General features: G+C 40.1%; 1 protein-coding gene across 1 annotated transcript in view; it reads right to left on the reverse strand.

Moving 5' to 3' along the window:
* Positions 1 to 15,518, reverse strand: part of GXYLT2 (glucoside xylosyltransferase 2) — a 105,905-nt gene that overhangs the window by 56,837 nt on the left and 33,550 nt on the right. Inside the window, exon 3 of the mRNA XM_066352147.1 lies at positions 11,858 to 11,989. Within this exon, the coding sequence (XP_066208244.1) occupies positions 11,858 to 11,989 (132 nt within the window). The remainder of the gene's footprint in view (positions 1 to 11,857; positions 11,990 to 15,518) is intronic.

Raw genomic sequence — 15,518 nt, forward strand, 5'->3', positions numbered from 1 at the left:
CTTCTTCTCAGATTGTTCCGGGTAGGACTTCCAGAACTATGTTTAATAAGAGTGGAGACAGGAGCACCTCTGCTTTGTTCCTGATCTTAAGGGGATTGCTTTTAATTTTGCCCATTGAGTATGATGTTGGCTGTGGGTTTGTCATAGATGGCCTTTATCATGTTGAGGTATTCCCAGTTTGCTGAGAGTTTTGATCATGAATGGCTGCTGGATTTTATCAAATGCTTTTTCTGCATCTATTAAAATTATCATGTGGTTTTTCTACTTCCTTTTGTTTATATGATGAATCACATTGATTGATTTGCAAATATTTTACCAGCCCTGCCTTACCAGAATAAATCCTACTTTATCATGGTGTATGATTTTTTTCATATATTGCTGGATCCGATTTGCTAATATTTTGTTAAGGATTTTAGCATCTAAATTCATCAGCGATATTGTGTAATTTCCTTTCTTTGTGTTGTCTTTGCCTGGTTTTGGAATCAGAATTATGCTCACCTCATAAAAGGAGCTTAGAAGTCTTCCTTTCTCTTGAATTTTCTGATATAGCTTGAGAAGGATAGGAGTTAGTTCTTCTTTGAATATTTGGTAGAATTTACTTGTGAAGCTATCTGGCCCAGGACTTTTGTTTGTTGGGAGTTTTTTGATAACTGTTTCAATCTCATTTGTTGTGATTGGTCTGTTTAGATTTTCTGATTCTTACAGATTGATTTTTAAAAGATTATATGTTTCAAGGAATTTGTCCATTTCATCTAGGTTGTCTAATTTTTTGCCATACACATCTTCATAGTATTTTTTTTTTACAATCCTTTCTATTTCTGTTGTGTCAGTTGTATTTCTCCACTCTCATTTCTAATTTTATTTATTTGAGTCCTCTCTCTTTTTTTCTTGGTTAGCCTGGTTAAAGGTTCATCGATCTTCTTTACCTTTTCAAAGAACCAGCTCTTGGTTTCATTGATACTCTGTATTGCTTCTTTAGCCTCTATGTCATTTATTTCTGCTCAGATCTGTATTATTTTCTTCTTTCTACTACCTCTGGACTTTACTTGCTGTTCTTTTACTAGTTCTTTTAGATGCAGGGTTAAGTTGTTTATTTGAGCTTTTTCTTGCTTCTTAAGGTATGCCTGTAATGCTATGTACTTCCCTCTCAGTACTGCTTTTGCTGTGTCCCATAAATTTTGAGTTGTTGTATGCTCAGTACCATTCATTTCTAGGAATTTTTTTTATTTCTTCTTTGATCTCATTGTTAAACCATTTGTTATTTAATAATATGCTATTTAGTTTCCAAGTGTTTGTGTATTTTTTAGTTTTTCTTTAGTGGTTGATTTCTAGTTTCATGCCATTCTAATCATAGAAAATGCTTGAGATGATTTCAATCTTCTTAAATTTGTTGAGTCTGCTTTTGTGCCCTAACATGTGGTCTATCCTAAAGAATGTACCATGAACCATGAGCACTTGAAAAGAATGTATATTCTGCTGCTTTAGGGTGAAAGGTTCTGAAGATATCTATTAAATCCAGTTGATCTAGTGTATCTTTTTAGTCTGCGGTTTCTTTGTTAATTTTCTTTCTTGAGGATCTATTTATTGATGTTATTATAGCATTGCTTTTGATCTTGCCCTTTATATCCATCAAAGTCTGCTTTATATATTTTGGTGCTCGTATATTAGGTGCATAGATATCTATAATGGTTATATCTTCCTGTTGGATTGCTCCCTTTATCATTATGTATTGACCTTCTTTATCTCTTATTATAGCTTTTGTTTTAAAGTCCATTTTGTCTGATATAAGTATTGCCACCCCATCTTTTTTTTCCATTTCCATTTGCATGAAATATTTTTTTCCATCTTTTTACCTTCAGTCTCTGTGTACCTTTTGTTTTTTTAAAATACTTTTATTTTTATTTTTTATTTTTTTAATTTTTTTTACAGAGACAGACAGAGAGTCAGATAAGAACAGAGAGATGAGAAGCATCAATCATTAGTTTTTCATTGCGCATTGCAACACTTTAATTGTTCATTGATTGCCTTCTAAAACGTGCATTGACCGTGGGCCTTCAGCAGACCAAGTAACCCCTTGCTTGAGCCAGCGACCTTGGGCTCAAGCTGGTGAGCTTTTGCTCAAACCAGATGAGCCCTCGCTCAAGCTGGCAACCTCAGAGTCTTGAACCTGGGTCTTCTGCATCCCAGTCCAATACTCTATCCACTGCACCACCGCCCGGTCAGGCTGTGCATCTTTTGTTTTGAGGTGTGTCTTTTGTAGACAGTATATGTATGGGTCCTGTTTTTTTATCCATGCAGCTACCCTATGTCTTTTGATTGGGTCATTTAATCCACTTCCATTTAAGGTTATTAATTATATGCAGTTGCTTACTGCCATTTTATTCTTTAAAGCTATCTTCCTCTTTTAGTATATTCTTTTTCCCCATTGACCTGTTTATAACAGGCCCCTTAACATTTCTTGCAGCATTGGTTTGGTTGTAATGAATTCCTTGAGTTGTTTTTTTTTGTTTGTTTTTTTTTTGTCTGGGAAGCTTTTTATTTCTCCGTCAGTTTTAAATGATAGCCTTGCTGGATAAAGTAGTCTTTGTTGTAGGCTCTTGTTCTGCATTACTTTGAATATTTCTTGCCATTCCTTACTGGCCACAAGTGTTTCTGCTGAGAAGTCAGATGTCATCCTTATGTGGGCTCCTTTGTACTTCAAAGCCTTTTTATCTCTAGCAGCTTTTAATATTTTCTCTTTATCTCTTAGCTTTGTGTCTTGGTGCAGATTTCTTTTGGTTTCTCTTTATTGGAATTCTCTGTGCTTTTTGAACTTATGTGACTTTTTTCTTCATCAATTTAGGAAGTTTTCAGCTATGATTTGATTGAACAAAGTCTATATCCCTTGTTCTTTCTCTTCTTCTTCAGGAACCCCTATGATGTAGATGTTATTTCTCTTCATGTTGTCACAGAGCTCTCTTAGAGTTTCCTCAGACTTTTTGAGTCTTTTTTCTTTTTGCTACTCTGCTTCCACGCCTTTGTTTATCTTGTACTCTAACTCGCTGATTCGATCCTCAGCTTCATCCATCCTGCTTTTAATTCCTTCCATTGTGGTCTTCATTTCTGATATTGTATTTGTCATTTCTGAGTAATTCTTTTTTATTCTTTCAATGTCCTTTTTTATACTTGCTATCTATTTAGGAGCTTGTTATGTCCATCTATTGTTGTTCTAAGATTTTGAGCATCCTAACAGTCATTATTTTAAACTCTACATCTGGTAATTTGGTTATATCTGATTCATTCTGTGGATTTCTTTTGATTCATTTGGGTTGCATTTCTCTGCCTTCCCATTTTTGTCTTTGTATAAGAAGGGTGTGGCCACTGGAGTCCAATGGGTGTGGCCTTTGTGTTCCCTAAGTGTGGTCTGTCTGTAGGCCCAGTACCCCCTCTGCCGCTGTCTTGGGCGTTTGTGTATGGGTGTTGCTGGTGCCAGCTCACTGCAGCAGTCGCTGCGGTTTCTGCCTCTCCTCCAAGGGTGGGGCTGTGTTCATGTGTGGGGTCTACAAGTTCCGGTCAACCTCGGCCTTTGTCCCACCGCTGTGGTTGGGGCTGCGTGCAGTGCAGGGCCACAAGCCTTGGCACTGCGGGCCTGGCTGCATGCCCCCTCTCTGCCACAGGTCTCTGCAGTTCTCTGGCTTTCGCCTTTGCCCTGTCGGCAGGATTGTCTGCAGGACTGCTCTTGCTCACCCTGCCCGCAGCGAGGATGAACTACTTTTGGGCACCCGTCTTGCCCCCGCCGGGCAGGACTGAGCTCACACCACACCTCTGTCATGGCCAGCTCAGCTTACACCCCCAATGATGGGACCGCGCTTCTATGTCCCATTGCCATCAGCCCTCTAGCGAGCCCTCAGCAGTGTGGGTGGGGGCGATGCATCTCAGACCTTGGCACTCAATATTGTATTCCTCAATGCTCCCTCCTTCTTAGCGACTCTGCTCTCGGTGCAGCAAAAAGCTTGTTTGGCTGGTGACCTGCTTCCCTTTGCTGGTATTGCTGGTTCCAGGGGAAATATTCACTTTAGGTTTGGAGGGTGACTCAGCCCAGGGGTTAGGGTGGTTGTCCTTCAAAGTGTTTCTCTCTGTGCCGCCTACTTTACACTCTTTTCCTGCTACTCTCGTCCTGTCCCAGTCTCCCAGAGTCCCAGGTGAGTGGTTGTGAAAGAGGTTTCCTGCATGGTCCCTTTAAGAAGAATCCTGGGTCTGAGAAATCTCTCTCTTTCTTACAAACAGTATCCTGACTTGTTTCACAGCTAAATACTGCCTGTACACCTCTTCTAGGCTCTGAGGCTGCAGGATAGGCCTTTGGTCCTGGGGCCCACGACCCTCTCCTCTCCACTAAACTCACTTCCTGCCACGCGAGTCCCTCCGGGCTGCTGTTTGCTCCCAGGAGCTGGACACCCCTCTCCGCATTTCCACTTCTCCTACCAGTCTCAGTGTGGCTTCTTCAGTGTTTCTTGGTTAAAGAGTCCTCTTAGTTTAGTCCAAAGTTGGCATTTCCAGATGATGGTTCTTAAAATTAAGTTGTAATCCACTTTGGTTCTGGGAGGTGGAAGTTGGTACATCCACCTACTCCATCACCATCTTGTCATCCCTGGTTACAGTTCTTAACAACAGCACTCTCAAATGCCATCAAGGAAGAAGAAATTGTATATCATGGGTACACAAGACAGAGATATGGTTCAGAAAAATAATCTCAATCACATGGAAACTTCAGAGGTAAACAACATACTTCTAAAATATGACTGGGTTGCCTGACCAGGCGGTGGCGCAGTGGATAGAGCATTGGACTGAGATGCAGAAGACCCAGGTTTGAGACCCCAAGGTTACCAGCTTGAGCGTGGGCTCATCTGGTTTGAGGAAAAATGCACCAGCTTGAACCCAAGGTCGCTGGCTCAAGCAAGGGGTTGCTCGGTCTGCTGAAGGCCCGCGGTCAAGGCACATATGAGAAAGCAATCAATGAAAAATTAAGGTGTCGCAATGTGCAACAAAAAACTAATGACTGATGCTTATCATCTCTCCATTCCTGTCTGTCTGTCCCTGTCTATCCCTCTCTCTGACTCTCTCTGTCTCTGTAAAAAAAAAAATCCAAAAAAAAAAAAATGACTGGGTCAAATAAGAAATAAAATTAAAGATCAAAAGATATATACAGACAAAAAAAATGACAATATGACATTCATAATTTCTGGGATGCAGCAATTTGCATTAATAAGAGTTCATATCATTACAGGCTTATATAAAGCAACAAGAATGATCCCAAGTAAAAAACCTAACATCATATCTCAAGAAACTAGAAAAAGAAAAGAACAAAGGCAACCTAAAATCAAAAGAAAGAAAATAGTAAAAATCAGAACAAAACTAAATGAAATAGAGAACAAAAAAACTATAGAAAAAATTAACACAACAAAGAGCTGGTTCTTTAATAAAATCAATAAAATCGGTTAACACTGTCTAGACTCACTAAGGAAAAAAGAAGAAGGACTCATAAAAACAAAATCCAAAATGAAAAAGGAGAAATTATCACAGATATACAAAGGATCATAGTAGAATACTATATAAGATTATATGTCACCAAATTCAACAAGCTAGAGCAGGTGTCGGGAACCTTTTTGGCTGAGAGAGCCATGAATGCTACATATTTTAAAATGTAATTCTGTGAGAACCATACAACGACTTATGTATGTTACACATTATCCAATAAAAATTTGTCAAATGCCTTTTCTTTTTTTTATTATTTTTATTTTATTTATTCATTTTGAAAGGAGAGAGAGAGAGAGGAGAGATAGAGAGAGAGAAGGGAGGAGGAGCAGGAAGCATCAACTCCCATATGTGCCTTGACCAGGCAAGCCCAGGGTTTCGAACCGGCGACCTCAGCATTTCCAGGTCGACGCTTTATCCACTGCGCTACCACAGGTCAGTATCCAATAAAAATTTGGTGTTGTCCCAGAGGACAGCTGTGATTGGCTCCAGCCACCTGCAACCATGAACATGAGTGGTAGAAAATGAATGAATTGTAATACATGAGAATGTTTTATATTTTTAACGTTTTTTTTTTTATTAAAGATTTGTCTGTGAGCCAGATGCAGCCATCAAAAGAGCCACATCTGGCTCATGAGCCATAGGTTCCCAACTTCTGAGCTAGAGAAAATGGATAAATTCCTAAAACTATACAATCTTCTTAGACTGAGTCATGAAGAAGTGGAAAACATAAAAAGACCCATAAGCAGGGGGGATATAGAAACAACTTTCAAAAAATCCCCCCAAAACAAAACTCCAGCACCAGATGGCTACACTAGAGAATTTTACCAAACATTCAAGAAGATTTGGTACCTATCCTTCTCAAAGTCTTCCAAAAAATTGAAGAAATAGCAATACTCCCTAATACATTTTATGAAGCAAAACATAACCCTTATACAAAAACCTGGCAAGGACAACACACACACACACACACACACACACACAAAAGCTACAGACCAATATCTAATAAATAAAATAATAAAAACCCCAAACAAAATACTAGTAAACCAAATATAATAACCCATTAAAAAAATAGTACATCACAATCAAGTGGGATTCATTCTAGGAGCACAAGGATGGTTCAACATATGGAAAAACAATCAATGTAATAAACATCAACAAAAAAAAGAAGAAAAATCATAACATCTTATCAATAGATGCAGAGAAGGCATTCGATAAGATACAACATCCTTTTATGTTTAAAACACTCAATAAAATCAAAATAGAAGGAAAGTACCTCCACATAATAAATGCTATATATGAGAAATCATCAGCTAACATCTATAGGAATAAGGTATGGAAACTTGCAGAGTTAGGGTCAACAATCAGGAACAGCAAGGTGTCCTAATGCAAAAGCCCTGAGGCTTGTGCTCTGATCACTCTTATAGTAAAATCTTACCTGAGAAAGGGTTTCTTCTACACAGGTTTGAGGTAGATGAGATCCCTTCAGAAAATGCGTAAGACTGTGTGCTTCCCAAGTCAATTGACTGACCACCTTCTTTGTGCTGCCTTTGCAGCAAACCTGATTTGGTTTTACAGAGATGAGTTTCAAGGAAAAACATCACTTAAACTTTATTTCAAATTACCTTGAGCATCAATACATCTCACTGATGCCCGAAAATACCAAGTTCATCATCTGCTGTTATAATATGACTCAGAAAAGATAAATGTCCTGCCAATTCCAATCTCTATTGTTTTTTAGGACCTCTAGTTTCATTGTCAAAGGCAGAGATAAGGAATGCCAGCACCCATTTGTCATTCAAAGAGAAATACTTAGCTGGGATAAATAAAAACCATCATGTGGTAGGGTTGTATTTTAACAAAGTCATAATTCAAGGACAGAGAAAATTCAAATATGTTGCTGATATTTTTTGGCTAGTTGGGGAGACAATTTTTCAACAGTAACTGCATTTTCCCCCCTAACATGAAGACAATAAGCAGAAATGTGACAATTTTTTTCTCATCTTCTTAAATAATAATTCATTTCTAAATCACCAATCTAGAGATTTTAGTACCAATTTGAGGTTGTTTTTTTTACCCCTACTTTTATGCAATTAATCCTACCTGACAACATATACAAAGGTATGTGGCAGGTGAAAAATGCATCATTCAATGAGTGAGCACATCTAGGCTTTGTTCTCACAGGTTTTATGTAAGAAACACTCAAAATGCCATCTACCATTTAGAGTTTCAGACGAACAGATGTCAAGACTTTCCTGTGTGGATGTCTCCCAGGTAACTCAAAATCAAAATATGACTCACATTAAAGTCACCTTCCCTCTTACCAAAACATATCTTTCTCTAGCCTCTTCTATCTCTAAATAGCACCACTGTCTATTTCAATGGTTCTCAAACTTTTTTAAGTCGGGTGCATTTAAAATCCTACAAATAATTGTAGGCACACTGTATACAAATATCTGAGAAATATGTTATAATAATTAAGTCAAATATTAAAGAAAAAATATAAAGTTCAAGCGTGCTTTTATGGTAAATGAAATAAATACAACAAAATTAAATTTATTCTGACATTAAAATACATTTTTATGTTACATTTTTTGAGTTATTCTTTTTAGAATTCGTAAAAAAGAGGGGTTAAAAAATAAAAAACCTGGCCCTAGCCGGTTGACTCAGTGGTGGAGTGTTGGCCCGGCATGTGGAAGTTCCGGGTTCAATTCCTGGCCAGGGCACACAGGAGAAGCGCCCATTTGCTTCTCCACCCTTCCCCTTCTCCTTTCTCTCTGTATCTCTCTTCCCCTCCTGCAGCCAAGGCTCCATTGGAGCAAAGTGGACCCGGGTGCTGAGGATGGCTCCATGGCCTCCACCTCAGGGGCTAGAATGGCTCTGGCTGAAACGGACCAATGCCCCAGATGGGCAGAGCATTGCCCCCTGGTGGGCATGCTGGGTGGATCCCGGTCAGGCGCATGTGGGACTCTATCTCTCTGCCTCCCTGCTTCTCACTTCAGAAAGGTACAAATAAATAAATAATTAATTAATTTTAAAAAAACGACAAGAAAGTTATCTTTTTTATACATACACACTCTCAGTAAGATTTAGTAAATTTGGCAGGTCAAGCATGAATGTGTTAAGTATTTTCATTCTTGTATTTATGAGAAACATGAGCCTGATGTGTCCTAGCAATTTCTTTAATGTTTGGGCATATACAAACTCTCCCAGTTTCATTTTTTTCTTAGATGTGAAAAGGTCTTTATTTTTTTAGAAAATGGATTCCAGGAAGGTTAAAAAGCAATACCAGAAGGTATAGGTGCAGAACTGGATGTAGTCATTCAAAGCATTCAAATAAGAATATGGCAATATAAATATTTGAAAAGCATCTCCTAGGTATTCAAAAAAATGTTTAAGTCATTCCTAATTTGAATTTTATAGCATTTTCTAGAAGGAGAAAAACAGTTAACATTTGAAAGTCCTGAAAGCTTTATCCATAGTTAATTACATTAGATGGTTTGCCTTTGATCAAATTCCTTCCTTTTTAAATATGAATAAAAGTATTACATAGGTCCACTGTTAGACAACATGTTGCAAATTAACTCAGGTATAATGTATTCCAACAAAGCTTGGAAAATAAAAGACATACCTATTCAGTGCAGTACGATATGGGTTCACGCACAGATTTTTTAGGGCTCCTTAGGTAGCTATCCCATATAGCCTCTACAGACTCGTCACTGACTGATAGCCTACCAGAACGGGGTCTCTCCACCAAACTGCCGGTTTCCTTCAACTGCTTATCCCACCGAATAATGTTATTCCTATGTGGTGGTGCTTCGTTATAAACGTGCCAATATTCACGTTGCGCTTTGGTCATGGATTCGAATTTAGCAAGCCACAGAACACACTGAACTTTGCTCTGTACCATCCACATCTGGACTGGCATAGCCGTGCACTGCTCCGTTGTATACACGGTGTTATGTCATCATCTGCGCATGCACACATGCTGCCACATCATTCTACAGAAACTGGGAGGGTTTTCCTTTTATTTGGTGCAGATTTCACATTTCTATCGTCTTTTGTTGCTTTCCTGTGACTGGTCAAAAGTGCATCATGACTTTATGAACACACTATTTGAAAGGCAAACTCTCATTTCCTCATCAATATATTGGAAGAATTCCTCTCTTTCTACTCTTAATTGTGTTGAGTGCAGAAAAGCCCCACCATACATATCATCTTAACTTTACACCAAACAAAGGATAGAAGAAACTTGCCTCCAGTCTTTCTGGGGAACAAGGGGGTAGTATAAACAATCCAGCACCACAGCTTAACAGTCTTTTGCAACCTAATCAGGCAAGTGAGGTGGGGGGTTGGGCAGACTGTCAGCTTACAGCCAACTCCCCACACCTTTGTCCCCCCAAAATCTAAACTCAAAAAAACCTGTTGGTTTTTTGGTCCCCAACAGGCACATATTTCTCTGGAATACCATAGGGCGCACCTGGAAATCTTTTAGGGCGCACCAGTACACCCTGGCACACACTTTGAGAACCACAGGTCTATTTAGTGGTTGAACCATAAGAAACTGCCTTATCTTTTTGTAGGTCATAAATAGCTAAACATTGGAAATTTCAAATAGATCAAACCTTAATAGTCATTCATGGCAGAAACTTTGGTGAAATCCTCACTTCCCTTCAACTCTTACAACAAGCCAATCATGAGGAGTGACAAATTCTGTTTCTCGGCCCTGGCCGGTTGGCTCAGTGGTAGAGCTTCGGCCTGGCGTGTGGAAGTCCCGGCTTCGATTCCCGGCCAGGGCACACAGGAGAAGCACCCATCTGCTTCTCCACCCCTCCCCCTCTCCTTCCTCTCGGTCTCTCTCTTCCCCTCCCGCAGCCGAGGCTCCATTGGAGCAAAGATGGCCCGGGTGCTGAGGATGGCTCCATGGCCTCTGCCTCAGGCGCTAGAGTGGTTCTGGTCACAACAGAGTGACGCCCCAGATGGGCAGAGCATCGCCCCCTGGTGGGCGTGCCGGGTGGATCCGGTCGGGCGCATGCGGGAGTCTGTCTGACTGCCTCCCTGTTTCCAGCTTCGGAAAAATAAAAAAAATAAAAAAATTCTGTTTTTCAGGCAGGTTCTGAATCCATCTCTAAGAAGGCAACCAACATAGCCCAAGTCATCATTGACTGGCTTCAGCAATTCCTCTGTCCACACTGCAATGAACCAGTGTGTCCTCTTTAAAACACAAGTTAGACCATCCCATTTCCATGCAAGAAATCAGTCAACAGCTTCTCACTGTCTTTAAGACAAAGAGCAGAATCTCATCATGGCTTACAGAACCCAAAAGTTCCAGCCCCTGCTGAACAATTCAATCCCATCTCACTCTATTTTCTGATTACTATATTTTTATCATTTTCTCAAATATGCTCTTTCCCAACTCAGAGCCTTTGGGCATACTCTTCCATCTGCCTGGAACTCTTTTCTCTTTCCCCTGACCTTGTCACTCAGTGATCCTTACTTCTCCTTCATTTGTCTTAGCATAAAGGCCACGCCTCAAGAGAACCTTCAATGATCTCCCCAGACCAGAGTTCCATCCATGAGACTCTGTTCTCCACCTCAGCACAGATCATACTTCCAATGACCGGTTCAATGCCATGTTGGACTTAAGCTCCAAGAGGGTGAAACTACAGCTCTCTTGTTCACCACCATATCACCACCACTGAGCCAGAAACTTGCACTTATTGGGTACCCAGTAAATGTTTGTTAAAAGTATGAATCCCTCACAAACATCAAGATTACAATTTAAAATTGTCATCTTGGCTCAATGATACCCTCAGTTTTGATATATATGTTCAGTAATTTTAATATTTAGAATTTTTAAAAATAAAATTAAAATACTCAATAAAAATTCAAAATCAAAAGGCTGAGCCAGAACTCTGGGCCTTTTCTCAATTATTCCCTAGCATGGCTACATCTAGTAGTTATTGTGATATGAGAAATAATAATAATCAAAAGTAATATTTATTTAGGGTCACTATGTGCCAAGCTGCTGGAGAAAATTGAGTATAGAGAAATTGGGGAATTTTGTAAGGTTTACATAGCTAGGAAATGGTGCCATAGTCAGATAGGCCCATAATTCAAAACAAGCTTTGGATTCTCTCAGTCCCTCAATCTTTGGGAAAGACTTTTCAAATACAAGGACCCTCTTTTTACACCTTGAAGGGTCAAAGCATCAACTACAGAATCCAAGAGAAACATATTTTTAGCTGTATACAAAATGTCTCTAAATATACTCCAGTTAATTTCATCACATTTTCAGGAGCAATTCTCTCCCAAATAGCATTATATTAGAAGCAGATGTTCCTACCGGAAGAAAGAGTCTCTGGGCAGCACAGGGTTTGAATAATTTCTTCCATTCTTGAGGGTTCCCAACCGAAAATGTGATAGGGTAGATTCTGTGCTCAAACTTCTTTGTATATGAGTCAGGCCACTGTCGTAACTGAAAAACATGGAAGGCAAAGGGAGGGTGATTAGACTCCCAGAAATTAGGAGAACGCCTAGATCTCTGACTGGTAAGTGAAATTTATTCAGTCAACTTACATAAAAAGTCTAACTTTATCACCACTTTTAATGCTCACTAAATGGAAGACCATTGCTAGAATTAAAAAAAATAACACTCAGCCTAACCAGGTGGTGGCACAGTGAATAGAGCGCACTGGGATGTGGAAAACCTAGGTTCAAAACTCCGAGGTTGCTGGCTTGAGTTTGGGCTCATCTGCTTGAGCACAGGCTCACCAGCTTGAGTGGGGGTTGCTGGCTTGAGTGTGGCATCACAGACATGACCCCATGGTTGCTGGCTTGAGCCCAAGGTCACTGGCTTGAGTCCACTAAGGTGCTGCAACGAAGAATTGATGCTTCTCATCTCTCTCTCTCTCTCCCTTCCTGTCTGTCCATATCTGTCCTTCTCTCTGACTCTCTTTCTGTCTCTGTCAAAATAAATAAATAAATAAAAGAAAAAGATAAACTAACACCCAGATATGAGAAAGTTGATGGGAAACACGCATAAACACTATGAGAAGAGTATAAATTTGAACAAACTTCCAAGAGGGCAATTTGGAAACTGGTAACAACGAATTACAAAAGACAAAGATACAGAACTTTCACCAAAACCCATTTTGAAAACAAAGTAAAACATACACTTGGAAACAAACTAAATGTCCAAAATTCATTAGGATAGAAATATACAATAGACCACTGTATATACAGTCAGAATAAAGCAGATTTGTATGTGCTGACATGGAAATGATTGTTACAATATATTGTTAGGTTTTAAAAAAAGCAAAGTGCAAAAAGAAATATAACATGTTTGTCTTATAGGGGAAATATATGCATCTATATTTTATTATTATTTTGTTTTTTTAAAATTTTTATTTATTTATTCATTCTTAGAGAGGAGAGGGAGAGACAGAGAGAGAGAGAGAGACAGAGAGAGAGAAGGGGGGGAGGAGCTGGAAGCATCAACTCCCATATGTGCCTTGACCAGGCAAGCCCAGGGTTTCGAACCGGCGACCTCAGCATTTCCAGGTTGACACTTTATCCACTGCGCCACCACAGGTCAGGCTGCATCTATATTTTATATGTAGAGAAAAATCTGAACAGATGTGCACCAAAATGTTAAAAGTAGTCACCTGTAAAGGTGGTGACAGTGTTTTTATTTAAAAAGGTTTATATTTTTGTATTTTTAGAACTTTTATTTTCTTTGCACAATTAATTTTATAACAAAATTATTTTAATGAATAAACTCTACATTTTCGAGTTTTATGTTTACAGAAAAATTGAGCAGGAATTACAGAGTTCCCATATATCCTCTTTCCTTTCCCAGTTTCCCCCATTATTTGCATCTTGCATTAGTGTGGTACATTTGTTATAATTGATGAACCATTATCAATACATTATTAAGTAAAATCCATAGTTTACATTAGGGTTCATTCTTTGTATTGCAGTTTTTTTGGGTTTTGACAAATGCATGATGTCCTATATCTACCATTACGGTAGAATACAGAGTAGTTTCACTACCCTAAAAATCCCTTCTCCTCTGAACTCCTTGAAGCACTGACCTTTTTACTGTCACTTAGGTTTGCTTTTCCCAGAACATCATATGTTGTAATCATACAGTATAGAGCTTTTTCATATTAGCTTGTTTCACCTACCAATATACAATAAATCTCTTCCTGTATTTTTGTGGTTTGATAGCTTATTTACTTTTTTTTTTTATCACTGACTACTATTCCACTGTATGGATAAATCATTTTGCTTAGCCATCAACTTATTGATGAACATCTTGAATGTTTTCAGTTTTAGGTGATTGCAAATAAAGCTGCTCTAAGCATTCATGTGCAGGTTTTTGTGTGGAAAATTTTTCAATTCATTTTGGTAAATGCCAAGAGTGCGATTACTGGTTTGTATATCAACCTACATTTAGCTTTCTAAGAAACTGCCAAACCACTTCCCAAGATAGCTATACCATTTTACATTCCCAATAGCAGTAAGTGAGAATTACTGTTTCTCCACATTCTTTTTTTTATTTTTATTTTTTATTTATTTTTTATTTTTCCGAAGCTGGAACCGGGGAGAGACAGTCAGACAGACTCCCGCATGCGTCCGACCGGGATCCACGGGGCACGCCCACCAGGGGGCGATGCTCTGCCCACCAGGGGGTGATGATCTGCCCCTCCGGGGCATCGCTCTGGCGACCAGAGCCACTCCAGCGCCTGGGGCAGAGGCCAAGGAGCCACCCCCAGCGCATGGGCCATCCTTGCTCCAATGGAGCCTCGCTGGGGGAGGGGAAGAGAGAGACAGAGAGGAAGGAGAGGGGGAGGGGTGGAGAAGCAGATGGGCGCCTCTCCTGTGTGCCCTGGCCGGGAATCAAACCCGGGACTTCTGCACGCCAGGCTGACGCTCTACCACTGAGCCAACCGGCCAGGGCCTCTCCACATTCTTGTTAACATTTTGTGTTGTCAGTGTTGTGAACTTTAGCCAATTCTAATAGATGTGTAGGGGTGTCTTGTTTTAATTTGCAATTTCCTGATGACAAATGACGTTGCACATCCTTTCATAAGCTTACTTGCCATCTGTGTATCTTCATAACTTTTGAGAGTTAATGCTTCCCCATTGCCATAACAATTCTACTTCTACTTTATCCGGGAGAGAGATCAAAGATGCTGATGGAGGAGGCGAAAGCTCTACTTGCCTGCTCCCATGACCAAACTGGAATTGTAAGTAAATTTAAGAACAATCTTACTGAAAACCCAATTTAGGACTAAATGAGAGGAGTCTTATGACCAAGGAGTCACAGAAGAAGCAACATCAAGACTAGTAGGAAGGGCAGAGATGTATGAAAGGCTGCCCCCACTCCCAGGAGCAAGTGGCAGCAGAGGGTCCCAAGGGACATCTCAGCTGTGGGGGAGGTTTTACTTGAGAGGTATGGGTCCTATGCCCCAGGTCAGGTGCCCTAGCCTAGAACATCAGAGCCCAGAAGAGGTGCCTACATAGCATTTGGTGGTGAAAACATGTGAGGTTTCTGTCTGTGAAAAAGAGAAGGGAGATCTCAGAGACACAGGTACATTCTTAAAGGGCCAACACAGAAATGTCATTCACAGCCACTTAACCTGAGCACTGGCAAAGGGAGGGTTGAGTGGAGTAGAGTCATGTGAGGGGAGTCTGAGATTGGTGTCCCTGGGGAGAGGCAGAGTGGGGGGACAGCTGCTGGGACACCTGTGCTGAGTCATTTGCCAATAGCGCAATCTTTCTTGTGGAGCATCCCCTCCTGGAAGAAAGCAACTGCTTCATCTTTGGGATCTCTCTTGACCTACCCTATGGAGATTAGGACCTATGAGAAGTAAGCAGGTCTTGGCCAGAAAGCAAGGGGCTGAAAATACTCAGGGGTGCCTGTGACTTGGCTGTCTGGCATCAGGGCTGGAGCTTCCCCCTCACTTTTCTGAGAATATGACTGGTGCTTCTGCCTCATG

The sequence above is a fragment of the Saccopteryx leptura genome, chromosome 10 (assembly GCF_036850995.1).
Source record: "Saccopteryx leptura isolate mSacLep1 chromosome 10, mSacLep1_pri_phased_curated, whole genome shotgun sequence".
NCBI lineage: Eukaryota > Metazoa > Chordata > Mammalia > Chiroptera > Emballonuridae > Saccopteryx > Saccopteryx leptura.